Source organism: Aspergillus neoniger, assembly GCF_003184625.1.
Source record: "Aspergillus neoniger CBS 115656 unplaced genomic scaffold BO87scaffold_62, whole genome shotgun sequence".
NCBI classification, from domain to species: Eukaryota; Fungi; Ascomycota; class Eurotiomycetes; order Eurotiales; family Aspergillaceae; genus Aspergillus; species Aspergillus neoniger.
Genome location: NW_020291190.1, coordinates 58361 through 72801, shown reverse-complemented (window position 1 = coordinate 72801; position 14441 = coordinate 58361). Strand labels below are relative to the sequence as shown.

The 14441-nt window shown below is 52.2% G+C and overlaps 3 protein-coding genes and 1 non-coding gene across 4 annotated transcripts; 3 read left to right on the top strand and 1 right to left on the bottom strand.

Annotated features, from left to right (window-relative positions):
* Positions 1–492: 492 nt before the first annotated feature.
* On the top strand, positions 493–633 carry BO87DRAFT_t271. Its single transcript has one exon. It is a non-coding gene; the product is annotated as a tRNA-Ser (tRNA).
* Positions 634–782: 149 nt separating this feature from the next.
* Positions 783–5926, bottom strand: BO87DRAFT_402043 (putative efflux pump antibiotic resistance protein; the record flags this gene model as incomplete). The annotated part of the gene is made up of 6 exons (XM_025625653.1): positions 783–1790; positions 1837–2226; positions 3814–4074; positions 4225–4259; positions 4297–4680; positions 4822–5926. The coding sequence occupies 6 exons, from the start codon at positions 5924–5926 to the stop codon at positions 783–785; spliced, it is 3183 nt and encodes a 1060-aa protein (XP_025474134.1).
* A 2681-nt stretch (positions 5927–8607) lies between these two features.
* Positions 8608–10670, top strand: BO87DRAFT_431280 (flavin-containing monooxygenase; the record flags this gene model as incomplete). The annotated part of the gene is made up of 7 exons (XM_025627584.1): positions 8608–8866; positions 8924–9117; positions 9177–9341; positions 9392–9557; positions 9607–9675; positions 9722–10414; positions 10471–10670. 7 exons carry the CDS (start codon positions 8608–8610, stop codon positions 10668–10670), a joined length of 1746 nt encoding a protein of 581 aa, XP_025474133.1.
* Positions 10671–11163: 493 nt separating this feature from the next.
* On the top strand, positions 11164–14349 carry BO87DRAFT_411107 (Zn(II)2Cys6 transcription factor). Its single transcript, XM_025626403.1, has 7 exons — positions 11164–11722; positions 11833–11887; positions 12013–12112; positions 12195–13244; positions 13291–13382; positions 13429–13724; positions 13771–14349. Exons 1-7 carry the CDS (start codon positions 11635–11637, stop codon positions 14145–14147), a joined length of 2058 nt encoding a protein of 685 aa, XP_025474132.1. The 5' UTR covers positions 11164–11634; the 3' UTR covers positions 14148–14349.
* Positions 14350–14441: the final 92 nt, after the last annotated feature.

Below are 14441 nucleotides of genomic sequence, written 5' to 3'. Positions count from 1 at the left end.
ACCTTGTTCAACGCTTCCTTGCCTAGGGGGCCGTGTTGAAGCAGTAATACTAGTAGCCTCGGTCACGTGACCCCTACATACCAAACAACCCCTACTTCTACCCTCGCTGCGCAACCCCTAGATAGGAACACAACACACAAAAACAACTCTCTGCCCTTTCTTTGCTTCCTACGAGTAGACGTTCCAACATGATTTGATGTATCCAAGTGAAACAAGATACCGACTAAGCTGAACTATAAACTCCAAACAGACATTCCATCTACCATCAACCTCCTTCATAAACTCCACCAAAAATACATAATATATATTATCTTTACACACTCGCCCCTATTTTACACATTGATTCTATCAATTCATCGAAAAAGTAAACCACAACTACACTGCAATCAATACTCAACCAGTCAGTCAATCGAATGATGCTGACTAAGAATACCCCCAAATCCATCAGATAGTGGCCAAAACCCCTGCTGAACCAAAACTGCAATGAACAACGGCAAGGTGGTCGAGTGGTTTAAGACGTAAGACTTGAATCTGGCTTTTGGGGATGATTACCTGAAATACGGTGATTGTTTCTTATCCAACAGACGATATCTTATACCTTCGGGTGCGCGTGTTCGAATCACGTCCTTGTCGTTTTGTTTTTTTCCCTCTTACGATCTTCCTTCCCACCTTATCTTTCTTTCTTTCTCCTTTCGTTCTTTTTATGGATGATTAATGATTCGATTGAGGGTGTGAATTATTGTATTTCTATCTTTATACATAAGTAGTAGATATACTAGGTATCATCCAGCCGCATATGTACTCATCTTCCTCAACTTCTCACCAAACTTCCAGAGAAACACCGGCGCCGGCACTCCCAGCGCTATCGCGATAAATGCCAGTAGACTGTTTCCCCATCCGTAGTCCAGCGCCTGATACATATACGGTGCGAACAGCGGGAACCCGAATCCCGCGAGCGAGCGCATGCACGCCACTGCTGCTAATGCGCTGGCGGCGAACCGCGTATACGAGTCGACGATATACGTCTGCAGACATTGGAAGGAGATGATATTGCCCATTCCATAAAGACACGCACCGATGTTCGGGGCGATCCAGTGGCAGTGTTTCTGGGCTGTCCAGCCGTAGATGAACAAGCCGGCGGGAATGAGGAACGCGCCCACGAAGAGCAGCGGGACGCGGAACTCGGGCTTCCCGACGCCGTTGTTCTTACCTTTGAGACGGCGGTAGATGCGATCGTTTAGCGGGGCGCAGATCTGTGAGCCGAGCCAGAAGCCTAGACCTAAGGAGATGTAGTTTAGGCCGCCGATGCCGGTGGATTCGTTGTAGTATTCTGGGCTGGTCCAGAGGGAGGGGAAGGTTGAGAGAACCAGGTACATGGTGCCGTAGATGTAGGCCATGTAGGCCGCTAGGGCTTGGACGATGGGTTGGGTGGAGAGGAGGCGGAAGGGACGGATGAGGGCGGCGCGCATGACCTGTCCGAAGGTTTTGTTCTGGCGCTCGAATTCGGTTTGGTAGTCTGTGTCGGCGGTTTCTTTACGGAGTTTCTTGGCGCGCTTTTTGAGGATTATGGGGGCGTAGGTTTCTTGCAGGAAGAAGAGACCGGCTACTTGGATTACGCCGTCCGCGATGGAGGTCGCGTAGAATACCCAGCGCCAGGTCGTATTCTCGGCGATGAAGCCGCCTGCGATGGGGCCGACGGCTGGCCCGAGGAGGGGGGCGAGACTGTAGATGGCTACGCTTTTGCCGCGCTGTTCGGGCTTGAAGCAGTCTGAGAGGACACCACCACCGATCTAAGTTGTTAGATGGGTGTGTTGAAGTGTGAGAGGGGTTGCTTACTGCTAGTGGAGCGCTACCGCCTAATCCGGCGAAGAATCGACAGACGATCATTTGTACTTTGGTCTGTGATACGCCGCAGCCGATGTTGAAGACGAGATACAGGAGGTTGGCTAACTGTAGGACTTTCACTCGACCGTAGATCTCAGAGAGAGGTCCGAGGAAGAGCGGCCCAACGGCGTATGCCAGAATGAACACGGACAGAGTAAGCTGTGAGATGACCTCGTCTGTGATGTTGAATTCCGCAGATATCGCACTTAGGGCTGGTGCCACCATGGAGGAGGATACGGGCGAGATGAAGGTGAAGCAAGATACTGTCACCACCGCCGCCCACTTCTTCTTCATTGGCCAGTTCTTAGGGTTCTCTGGATCGTCGGGGCCATCCCAGGTGACCTATCCTGTTAGCGCTAGAAGTACAGGAAAGAAAACCGACATACCAGTTTAGGGTCCGCTCGGGATTTGTCTGACCGTGCAGTCTGTGACTTCTCCAGGCCTGATGCCTGGGCTCCAGCTTCCAGATCACGATCACGCTCGTTCACCACGCCCCCACGTACTTCGAGGACAGGCTCGTCTTTCTCCCCCCGGTCGTCGGACGATGAGTCCAAATCCAGTTCATTATCGCTATGATAGACAGAATGATCATCGAGATGTCTTCCGGAATGTACTCTTTCCACCTGTGTTGTACTGTGTCTGGACCTCGATCTTGTCCGCGTCCTCAACGTCCCCAGTCGGTAAGGCCGTCCCGACAAAGACCCATCATCTGAGCTAGACAGCGACGTAGACCTCGACCTGGTGGACCCGGCTTCCGAAAACGAATGTTCTTTGGACATAACCACAGGATTTGACCAAAGGTAGAGAAGGGAACTATATCTACAGCTCCCAGCCAAGCCGAAACTTAAACAGGAACACCGTAAAAACAGAACTGAAACCTGGGCCTGGGGCAGCCCGGTTAATTATATCATCCTGACTGATCCATGGCTGTAGAAACGGTGATTAAATCCCCGTTAACGCCGATTGTGGGGCGAATTTCTAGAATTTGCACTGGGGGAAGCCATCATTGGCCAGCAGGTGAAGCTTGATGTCGGTCCACCAGTCATCCCGACTCCACGCTTATCAACGATTTGTGCACGGGAGCGGCATGGCCCGAGTCATTATGATCGAAACGGGCAATCCGACCTGTGAGCATTGCATTCGGGTTATTTTGATTGGCACGAGGCCATGACTGCGTGTCCGTTGACGGGAAGCGAGAAAACTTGCAGAGGAGGTGTACCGTTGCAAACGTGCATTGTCTGGAATGTGACGGGAAAACGTGACTGGCTGGAGGCTCGGCTGTCGGCTGTCCGGCACGTCACGTGGGTCACGTGAGGCGGCCCCCGCCGCCTTTCTTTGATACTTTGGCCAGGTTTGGATAACTTTGCCTGCAGGATGCGATTGACGGGATGCATTCCCTGCTGAGCTGCCTGATCAGCACGCGGACGTCCGATACACCGTCGTGTTACACTGTTGGCGCCTGCATGTCACTATCTTTGTTGCTGCCGATCACTTACTATTCTCCGACCAGACAGTTGACTCATACAGTTCTGGATTTTTATCCGGCTATGCTCTGCTTTCGCGGCCATGCATTGAGGACAACCTTGATGTATGTATGAATGACGATGTATGCTATTTACCAATCATAATTCGTTGTGCTGTCAATTTGACCTATCGACGCTACTATCTGTTACACGGCCGTCAGGCACCCGTTCGGATCTCCGATGGCCTGGACCAAGCAGAGCACATCACCATGCGCCTACGGTCCCTGCTAGTCCAGTGCCTCCTCTTTGATCGCAGCGATGCCCTTGTGCCCGATGAGACTCTAGGTAGCACCGATTGTGGGTCTCCGCCAGAGAGGATGACCTTGCACATTCGGTTACCGCTGCATCATATCGCGGTCTGGACGGTTCTTAAACACCGCTCGAGATACTGCTCCACCCGCTTCACGTCGTCCAATGCAGCTACCGTGCCCACATATCCATCTGGTCGAACAACAGCCAGAGCTCCCTGGGCAGCATCTACACCGTAGATCTTGTACACGTCGTCCATCTCGTAGCCACTGTAAAAGCTCATTTCCGAGTATCTCTTGAGCTCGGCTGGTAAATCACGCCAAGTAAACTCCCGAGATAGACGGGGATGGATCACAACCTGCTCAATCACGGATGCAGGGAACCGGGGCAGCACTGCAGACCCTATCGTCCGTAGTGTCTGGGCAGAGACTCCTTTCGGATACAACAGATCATATGACGTGAGACAAAGAATACGGAATCGACCAGTTGACAAGAAATCTGCTCCTGTCAGCTACCGTCGGCTTTTGAGGTTTCAGTGCTTTCCGTGCTTTTCTGCACCTGGACTTACCATCATGCAAGTTCCGCCGGTTCCCATCGGCATGTCTACGGTATTTGACGTTCAGCAGTCTCCGACCCGGACGAAGGATGCCAGAAAGATAGTCAGTTCCCTCAATTGGATTCTTCTTGGCACCCTGCACCTTCTGCACGATCGGACTCTCAGGATATTCAATTCCACAGCCACTGGTGAACCCGTTGCCAGTACTGAACACGTCCAAGAACTGCTCGTGCGTCAGGCCGCCTGCGCCGTCCTCTGCTGCGCCGATCTTTCCAGAGAACATGGATGAAAAGGCACGGTCGAACTCTATAAGCTCCTGGGCGATTGTGTGACGCTCAAAGTGGTAGGTATCCAAAACAGCATCCGGCTTTCCTGGCGATGTCGAGGCGGGAGTCAGGCCGTTGATTGCATACGCCAGTTTCCACGCTAGGTTGTAAGAATCCATCATGGAGACGTTCATCCCTTGGCCTGCCTGTTAATTCAAGTGAGTTAGTATACCGACGTTTAACACGATCGTTTAGCGGATGCATACCTTGGGACTATGAGTATGGCAAGCTGTCACAAATGAGAGTTAGCATGCAGCACTCGATTCAGACAGAATATACGAACCGTCTCCTACAATGAAAACCCGATTGGCTCCCTTCGAATCTTTCACTGTGAATTGATTCGACACTCGCTGGCCAATCTGATACGCCGCCCACCAGTCCACGGCGCCGTCCGCTTTCGGTCGGATATAGTACGGCTTGAAGGCTTCGGCCGCAGCATTGAAAATTCCGTCAAGAGTGACCCGGCTCCTGCGAGCTCGAGCGTCCTTTGGTGTGGATTCATTTACTGGCTTCTGGTCCTCATCTGGGGTGGCTTCGTCTGGCACTTGAACATACAACCGGGTCAAGTAGTCACCGGTCGCAATCCGCTCGCGTGGAATCACCATCACTGACGTGGCCGGAGCATGGATCGCACAGCGTCTCCTGATATCAGGAAAATCGGTATCGACAACAAGATCGACAACACCCCAGATGTGATCCAGCGACTCACCCACCAACTTCAGACCCATACAACGACGGACCACGGAATGGGCGCCATCCGCACCAACCAAATACTTCGATCGAACCGTCCGTCGCTGGCCAGCCGTCTCGATCTCCGCCACCACAGGGAATTCTGAATCGCCACCCTCATCAATTTTAACGTCTAAGAGTTTAGTATCCCGCTGCACTCCCCTTTTAGAGTACCGCAGAAGATCCGTTTCCAGGATTCTCTCAATGCGACCCTGGTGGATTGTGACTTCGTGCTGGAATCGCGCTGGCACGGCAACATCAGGCACTATTGCCGTCCGTTCAATGATCTCATCCTTGTTCGGCGAAGGGTTCCAGAATGCAACTTCCTCCATGTGACATCCATCGGTGAGTATCTCGTCCGCTAGCCCCAGGGTTTTCAAAACTTCGAGTGTCCTGGGTTGGAGGCCGTCGGCTTGGCCAGATTTAAGCGTTCCCGGTTTAGCATCGATGCACAATAGTGATGTATCTTTCAGTCCATATCTGGCTAAGAGGAGATTGAGCATCAGCCCGGCAGGACCAGCGCCGACAACGACGAGTTCGTATCTCTCTGGGACTCCATCGCGAGGATCGTTTGGGCTGAGGCGAGGTAGGGGCGGCGCGAAGGAGGGAAGAACACGAAGTTCACGGGAGGATGCTGCAAACTCGGTGAAGACAGGCATTTGGCCGAGTCTGGGGTTCTAAAGATCCGGGATTGAAATTAAAACCACTGGTATAGTGTAAAGAACGCACTCGACTTGCGAGGGCTTGTACCTGGTGGGCAGTGAATGGCAGGGTCACTTAAGTGGTTGGAAATTCAATTGCCGGGCATGTTAGAAAGGTACAAGTGTCCCGTCAACCACCGTCGGATCTTGGCCAGCTATATGACTGCTGGGGTAGTCCCCACGAAGCCATCTAGGACAGGATATAGTCCCGTCTGGTTTGTTTGGATCCCCCACGCTGGTTGGCCGTGTGTCGTGGCCTCAGGCAGAAACTGCCATTATGGGAGGCTGACTGAGCAGAGGTGGAGAGCCTGTTGCTGACGGCTGATTATTAGAATCTCACCAATCGCCTTGATCGGCATCACCCTTGCCGGTTCGCGTAACAGACGAGGGCACCAATGTTTCCATAACCCGCCGATCCTACGCTTCTGACTGGTTGCAACCAACAATATGAATCGTGGACTTACAACTAGCCACTCCATCCTAGCGTTGACAGGTTGCGGCTTTTGAAAGTGTGGGGTTGCTACGATGAGGTACGCACACAGCACCGTCGATGATGGCGGAGTTCCTTGGAAACCTCAGTTCAAAGTTCGACAGTGGTTGAGCGGTATGCAATCCGGGAATCTGTCTGCTTTCACCAATTAGTTAACTGCCTCGAGCTAATTGCCCCTACGACATAGGTCCGTGCAGAAGATGAAATGCGAGAGGTACACCATAGAAACCTGGAATGTCTTCCGAGGGAAAGGGAACTTCTGCCTACCACGGAACCGCCATCTTTATGACCTCACGGACGCCACACCTCAGATCATTTGACCTTCTAGACTCAAAACTATCAGAAGTGTCGGGCCTCATGAGCCAGGTAATTGTTTAACTCCTTGGGAGACAGGTATGTGCATTTAGTTGAACTGTACGATGTCGCAGCTCCTGTGATGTCCTAAGTTGACCGAAAGTTCTGGCAGACTCCACCTTCTGCAATTGTCAGGACTCGACTTGTTACCAGCCGTGCGTCACCGCTGTAAGATAAACAGAACCAGACTATCTGTCCATGGGTTATACTTTCTAGGACAATAGGGATTCACACCACAAAGAAAAACACAAAGTGGCTATGTATGAAACTGCGTTAACTCGAAAGAGACAATGCCGGCCATCTTGGAGGCACAAGAACTCATGCGGGGGCTGCGGGTCCACCAAGACCAGAAATGAGCGGACAAATGGTCCGGATAGTGACACGCAGACCAGAGGATCACTTCCGCCTCCGCTTCTTGTTCCCGCGTGAGGGGGATTTCCGGCCATGAGTTACGGCTGTTCTATTACCGGGGCATTGAAACTTGGGGCCTAGTATATCCGGTACCAGAGCAGTCGTACAGACTAGTCTAGTCCACTCTCGTGAACTCAATATTGGGTAGAACCGCTAGTAGGGCGGCCCACATTTTGCTTGGGAAAATGGCCGTCTTCGGCAGCCAATCCCCCATCTTGGGATACGTGCGCCATCCGGTGAAGCCCCTTCGTCATAGCAGCTCTTCTCCGGTGGCGCTGGGCGGTTTGCTGTCAATTGTTAAATCAAGTGGGGGCAGCAGTTGCATCGTTGCTTTTCCCATTGTTCGCCTGGCGAGGAGGTTCCCTGATAGGCTGGATATACGGATTAAAGTCGGTTACCCACGCTACTGCCGGCGCTACTCAATTTCGGGCAGGTCCCGGACTTATCGGGTCTGCGATATATCACACAAATGCACGCCATTGGCTAACCGCTAATAGCCGTCATTTTGTAAGCTCACAACTACAGGTGCAGCTTCACGCTGTCCAGACAGACCGCAAGGCGCCTGTTCGGTCAAGCAAAAGTTCTTCGAACTTGGGCAATGTTGTTGGCTTCTCGTGTGTCAACAGGGCCCTAGAGAGCTCTTGAATTTGGGCATACCCTTAAAGGTCCAATCTGAGACATCTATCCGCACGCCTATTTGGTATTCGACCCTCTACTCCGCCAGTACCCATGCTAGTGCCGGCGCCTCACAAGGCAGCCCAAATCAGAAACGGTAAAGACAACTCTAGCTCGTAGACTTCGTTATCGTGTCTCTTCTCTCTTGGCTATATGACCACCCGCAGTCCCCACTGGATCAATTTTCTCCCCGTCCGATCACCAGCACCCGTGGATCCTCGTTGACTTCGCCTGGAATTCAGGGCTGCTTCGAGCCCATCTGATCGCCAGTATAGACTCCACTTGACTGCCATCGCTGGGGGATTTCCGGGCTGGGGTTCATACCACTCTGCCACAGAGAAGGCCCCTCACTATAATCACGTCGGTACGATCACTTCCAGCTGAAAGCAACACTTCGGAAAGACAAGCAAAGGTGGAAGGTTACACGGCTTCCTCCCCGGGAATTGATCGCCAACCCCACCTTAGACAACTCTCAAACGCAGATGGTTAAGGTGGGACGGAGGAATGCCGCGGTCGTTCCTCGCGTCCAGCCGATATTCGCATGAACGCTGACATATTCTGTAGCACGAGTGAGCTTATGCACAGAGAGGGGTGGTCCCGGATATACCAGCAACTGCGCAACACATATAAGGGTGACCGTTTTATGCGTTCTAAGGCAGCATTCTTCAACACTTAGCCATACTCTGTCTTTAGCTCTGCACCAAGAATCATGAATCGTCTGGCGCAATTTTTAGGCGTTTCTACTGCCAACACCCCTGGGAAGACCCCTGACCCGTGGATTGTGCAGGAACGCTCCGTTGATGAAACTAGACCCCTGAGAGTAGTTGTTATCGGTTCGGGGATCTCAGGTATCGTTGCCTCTATTCGCTTCAGACAACGCATCCCCAACCTGGATCTATGCGTGTACGAGAAGAATGCAGATATCGGAGGCACGTGGCTGGAAAACAGATACCCCGGCTGCGCATGTGGTACGTAGTGTATCTGTTCCACCTGCTTATGCCTTTTCTAACTCTGCCGGTCTGTAGACATCCCGGCCCACACCTATCAGGCCACATTTGAGCCTAACAAACAGTGGTCCACTTTCTATGCTGCAGCCCCAGAGATATACCAGTATTGGAAGAGAGTAGCTGATAAATATGGCTGCGAGAAGTGCATAAAGTTCAAACAGCAAGTCGTGGAGGCTGTGTGGAACGAAAAAGACAGCAAATGGCAACTGAAGGTCAGATACACCGGATGTCACCATGGGACGCAGCAGCTGACAAGCCTCTGGGCGTAAAGGTCAAGGACCTAGATGGTGATTCAGTCTACTCAGACCAGTGTGACGTGTTGATCTCGGCCACCGGGTTCCTCAATGAATGGAAATGGCCGAACATCCCAGGTCTCCATGATTTCAAAGGAAAGCTGATGCACAGTGCTAGATGGGATGAGAGTTATGACTACAGTGTATGTTGAACATCTCCAAAAGGGTCGTTGATCTGGGCTAATTTCCGTAGGGCAAGAGAGTCGCTGTGATTGGGAACGGCTCCAGCGGTATACAGATTGTGCCTGGAATGCTACCGAAAGTGACGCACATGGACCACTATGTCAGAAGCCGAACCTGGATCGCACCTAGCTTTGCTAGGGAAGAAGTTGAGAGACGAGGTTCGAAATTAGACAACTGTGAGTGTGATGAAGTTGGCCATGAATGTCTAGCTGATTGAATGTCCAGTCTCGTTCACTCCTGAGGAGCTTGAGACCTTCAACAAGGACCACAGTGCTTATCAGAATTTCCGTAAAGGTTGGCGTCCCTTTCGCTTTTGTTCTGCTTGCGCTGACATGATCAGAAATCGAGGTTCAATTACAGTCTGTCCACGGCGCAACCTTGCTAGGCACGCCAGAACAGCTAGGGGACAAAGATGTCTTCGCCCAGAACATGAAACAGCGATTGGCAAGGAAGCCCGAGTTGTTTGAGGATCTCGTTCCGTCATTCCCGCCCGTTTGCCGCCGACTTACACCTGGGCCTGGGTACTTGGAGGCCTTGACCGATGACAAGGTTCAGATCATCACTAGCGAAATCGTCCGGGTTGATGCAGATGGCATCATCACTGCCGATGGGGTGCATCATCCCACCGACATTTTGGTGTGCGCCACCGGGTTTGACACCAGCTTCACACCCAGATTCCCCATCACGGGGCGTAACGGTCTGTCGCTGGCGGAGCGGTGGAAGAGTACCCCCGAGTCCTACCTCTCCATCGCAGTCGACGAATTTCCCAACTACTTTATCTGTTTCGGGCCCAATTCGGCGCTGGGGGAGGGCAACCTGTTACTTTTGCTGGAGAAAGTGGTTGACTATTTCACCGCCTGTGTGCAGAAGATGCAGCGGGATAACATCCGATCCATGTCAGTTAGAAAGGATGCGGTGGAACGGTTTACGCGGCACTGCGATCAGTATTTCTCTCGCACGGTGTACAGCGAGAAATGTCGAAGCTGGTATAAAGGGGGGGCTGAAGATGGACGGGTGATAGGGGTGTGGCCAGGTATGGAACATTTCTCTTGCTGTTAGGCCTTGATGATCACGTATTGACCTAGCCAGGATCGTCTCTCCACTCACTGAAAACACTTTCGAATCCCCGGTGGGAGGACTTCACCTACGAGTATGTCGATGACAATGCGAATGGCTGGATCGGGGATGGATGGACGGAAAATGAGAAGAATAACGCGATCGAGGTGAACTATCTGGATGATGATCAGGTGGACTTTCCTTTGACTGTGGTTGAGCAGTTGAAGAATTGAGCAGATAGCCGTGTATGCAGCATGGAGACTCGGCCATTTCTTCTATTGCCGGTTCGTCTTCTTGCCATTCAGAATGGGATTTAGGTTGTTCCCGAGCTGTGAACCGGGTGTGTACGTCACCTGGTGTAGCTTACGCGTGATACTGGATAGTTAGTAGTAGTAGTAGTAGTAGTAGTAGTTGGTAGAAGTGCTGTGGTGTGTAATCTATCTGCGGTGGATGGCAGTCTCCCTTGTCGGGCCCACCGAGAACCCGCGTCACTCGATGGTAAGATTACCGGGTAATCTGCTAGACGGCAGCTCATTGTCAGTGAACCCGAGCGTATGGGCAAATACCACGGAGGAGGGAGTAACGAGTAACTACGGAACGAGCCGGTCACTTTTCAGGATTACTTTTGTCCACGAAAAGGAGACCCCAGAAAACCGGCTGGGGAAGACAGACATCCTTGGCCACTTAACTTACTCCTCTTCTACTGTCTTTCTCTCCACTGCCCCCGACCTGTCAACTGTCACTCTCTTCTCGAACAAATAAAGTCTCAGTGATTGAGGGGAATGGTGTCATACCCTTTCCCACCGGTCTGTCTCGTATCTTCAATTTTTACCCCCTCATCATCTTTACGTCTGCCTCCTCTGTAATCTAATCTCCTCCATCTATTTATCAAGAGATCGATGCCGGCTAGATCTCAACCGGAGATCTGACAATCTATCTTTGCCCTTTACTCTGCAGATCGGGAGACGGGTGCTCACAGTGTGTGCCAGGGACTCTCCCCCGACGGCGAACCGATAGCGTTTGCTGCTGCTGACCTTCCGCTCCGATCGCCATCTCTTCCCAACTCTTCCACACCCACACAAACCCACCCTCCCTTCAATTAGACTAAAGCAACCATCTACCCCGGACTTTCATCTCCCCCCGTTAATCTCACCCCTCCCCTCCCTTCTCCCCGATGCATGTCCTTCGCCCCTAACCATGAAGCCCGCGAGCAAGCATTTCTGCTGCACCATCTGTCAGCGGGGTTTCACCCGCATTGACCATCTCAAACGACATCATCTCCGCCGTACGTTCCAACATTTATCGCCCTCCTTCCTGCATCTCGGCCCGCTTCGGGCTCGTGTGTGGCTCATCCTTCAATGTTCGTCCTGCGCTAACTTCAACCTTGTCCGTTAGATTCCGGTGTCCGCCCTTATTCATGCGTTTTCTGCAACGAGTCCTTTGCGCGTTGGTTCGTGTTCTGCTCTCCCTCTCCCTCCCGCCCCTGGCCCGTCGTCGGTTTCCCGACCGGCGCATGTATGTTTGCCATGGTCGCTCCACCCAACCACGATGCTGATGCCTTCGCTCAACCTTCAGTGATAACCTTCGCGATCACTACACGGACTGTGCCAAGCGCGGCGATCAAAAGATCCCGGAGACCGGTCAAAGAGGCCGAAGGCGACATGCCTGTCAGTCGGCAAGTTCCCCCTGACCTCCCGCCGATCGCATACCCAACCTGTTTATTGTGCGCCACATGGTCGCTAATTGTCGGCATCTAGTGCACATCGATGAAACTGCGCTGCGATGGTCTGAGCCCATGCAGCTCGTGTCAGAAGCGGAACTTATGGTGTAACAATGAGCGCAAGCAAACAGCCGACAACCTGGAGCTGGTCTCCGGCTCGGCTTCGGTGAAGCGTGAGGACTACGGAGCTTCCTCGGATCGCGGCTCAATCAAGTTTCTCCTGAACGGTGGTACAGACAGTTTCACCGAGGAGTTCCTCCTTCCTCCCCGCAGCGATCGCGCTCGCGGCCTTGAGTACCATAATCAGAAGGGTCGGCAAGATGCTGGGCAGAGAATGCTCAACTTCCGGACAGGTGATCCGTCAGACTATGCACCCGCGTTCGTCGAGTCAGACCCGGCTTCCCTCTCGTTCTTCCAGGATACTTTTCTCGATTTCTTCAATGGTCCGTTCGGAAATGTGAACAAAATAGTCGGCGATTCCTATGCTGGTGGGGCCAACTTCCCTGCGATGGTTCCCCCGATACCAGATGCCGGCCTCGCGTTCGCCCCGCAACCTACGTATGAGCCGGAAGAACCGTATGCAGCCGGATTGTATCAGGCGATTCTAGCACGGGCGTGGTCGGTCCCTCTCGATACCCAAGCGCAGGAGCGTTTGTCAACATATCTCAGCTTTTTGTTGACGCCCGCCCGCATCGACAAGTTCGTCCGAATGTACCTGGAGTACTGGCAGCCCAGCTGTGCGATGGTCCACCTTGCATCACTGAATGTGAACACCGTCGCGTTACCCCTGCTTGCAGCGCTCGTGTTCATGGGTGCTACGTATACGACTGATGAGCAGGAGAAGCATGCTGCAAAGCAGGTGATGGATTTTGTTGAACTCTACATTTTCTCCAGCGAGACCTTCTCTCCAGAGAACGAGGTGGCTTTGGCATTCAGTGGACGCCGAATGTTTGATGGTGGGAATAATGATTGGATTCAGTTTCAGAACCTGCAGGCCGGCTTCATCATGGTTATTGCGCAGTACTGGTCGGGTAGCCCGACGGCGCGCAATCGAGCGATGGAAAACCGGTTCAGCGAAGTCATCAAGGTACTTACTATAGACTTGAGACAGGTGACGTTACTGACATGAGCAGGTCGCTCGTCGAATGAGCCTTCCCAAATGCCGCCATAACCAACATCAGGCTGTCTCGGAGTTTCAATGGATTCAGACAGAGTCTCGCATACGGTATGTGCCCGTTCCGTCTTCTAATTTACCCCGCTGACGGTAGAAGTACCATGAGCATCATTCTACTTCTCGACTGTGCATTTTCCTTCTTCCAAAACTACCCTTGCCGTCTGTCACATCTTGAAGTCGAGTGCGATTTTCCCTGCGCCGAGTCTCTTTTTGCTCTCGAACACCCGTACTCCGATCGCAACTTCCAGGCCTCGAGGGGAGTCCCGATCTTGGAAGCGTTCCACAATCTATTCGAGGAAGATCCCAAGGACACGATGCCTTCCACTCCGGACTCATCCGCGTCTGGCAGTATGGCTAGTCTGACAGTACTCGACATGTTCATACTGATCCATGGTAAGTCACCCACCGATAGCACATGCCATTGAGCTAATTGGTCTAGTTCTGTACACATTCATCAATTCGCACATGTCACTACTGGGCCCTATCCTCCGGAAGACTCAGAATTCTCACCCGAAGCATCTCTTCAGCTTCGATCCCCCAGAGAAGAGCCAGTCTCGGGCGATCCCAGACGACCTCATGCTAGCCCATATCCGAGTCGCACTGGCCCGATGGCGCGAGCACTGGATGACGCTCAGCAACACTCTTTCGAGCGGGGAGTGGGCGTCAATGGGCTTCTTCAAGAACGGGTACAACTTCTGGTTGGTCTCGCAACTGCTCATCACGAAGAAGAAGAGCGTGGACGTGGTGATGCAGATGGAGGTCAACTGTGAGGACAAGTTGCAGAAGCTGAAGGTTCTGCTTGATGAGAATGAATAAGGTCATCGTCTCTAATCTATCTTCCTCTATCGATGTCGATGTCGCCTTATGAAATAGGGAACTACATATGTATGGGCGCGGGCGTCTGGAGCCATGGGTCTGCGAATAAGACATAACCCCACGGTGATTGTATTCTGTCTGTGTATTACTACATGTGATGTGTATTATATTAATGTATGAAAAGATCTGAGTTGTATGTGAGGAACCTAACATGAAGCATACTACTTACTAGTCAATGCACAAATCCGCATAGCTGACTCATATCCACACATAAATTAGCATCCACCCCAAAAC

What these genes read in the sequence shown, in the direction of transcription:
- BO87DRAFT_411107 (XM_025626403.1), top strand. Translation starts at nt 11,635, where the DNA reads ATGAAGCCCGCGAGCAAGCATTTCTGCTGCACCATCTGTCAGCGGGGT. An exon ending in GGCGACATGCCTGTCAGTCG is followed by an intron (nt 12,113 to 12,194) that starts GCAAGTTCCCCC and finishes GTCGGCATCTAG; the next exon opens with TGCACATCGATGAAACTGCG. An exon ending in CATGTTCATACTGATCCATG is followed by an intron (nt 13,725 to 13,770) that starts GTAAGTCACCCA and finishes TAATTGGTCTAG; the next exon opens with TTCTGTACACATTCATCAAT.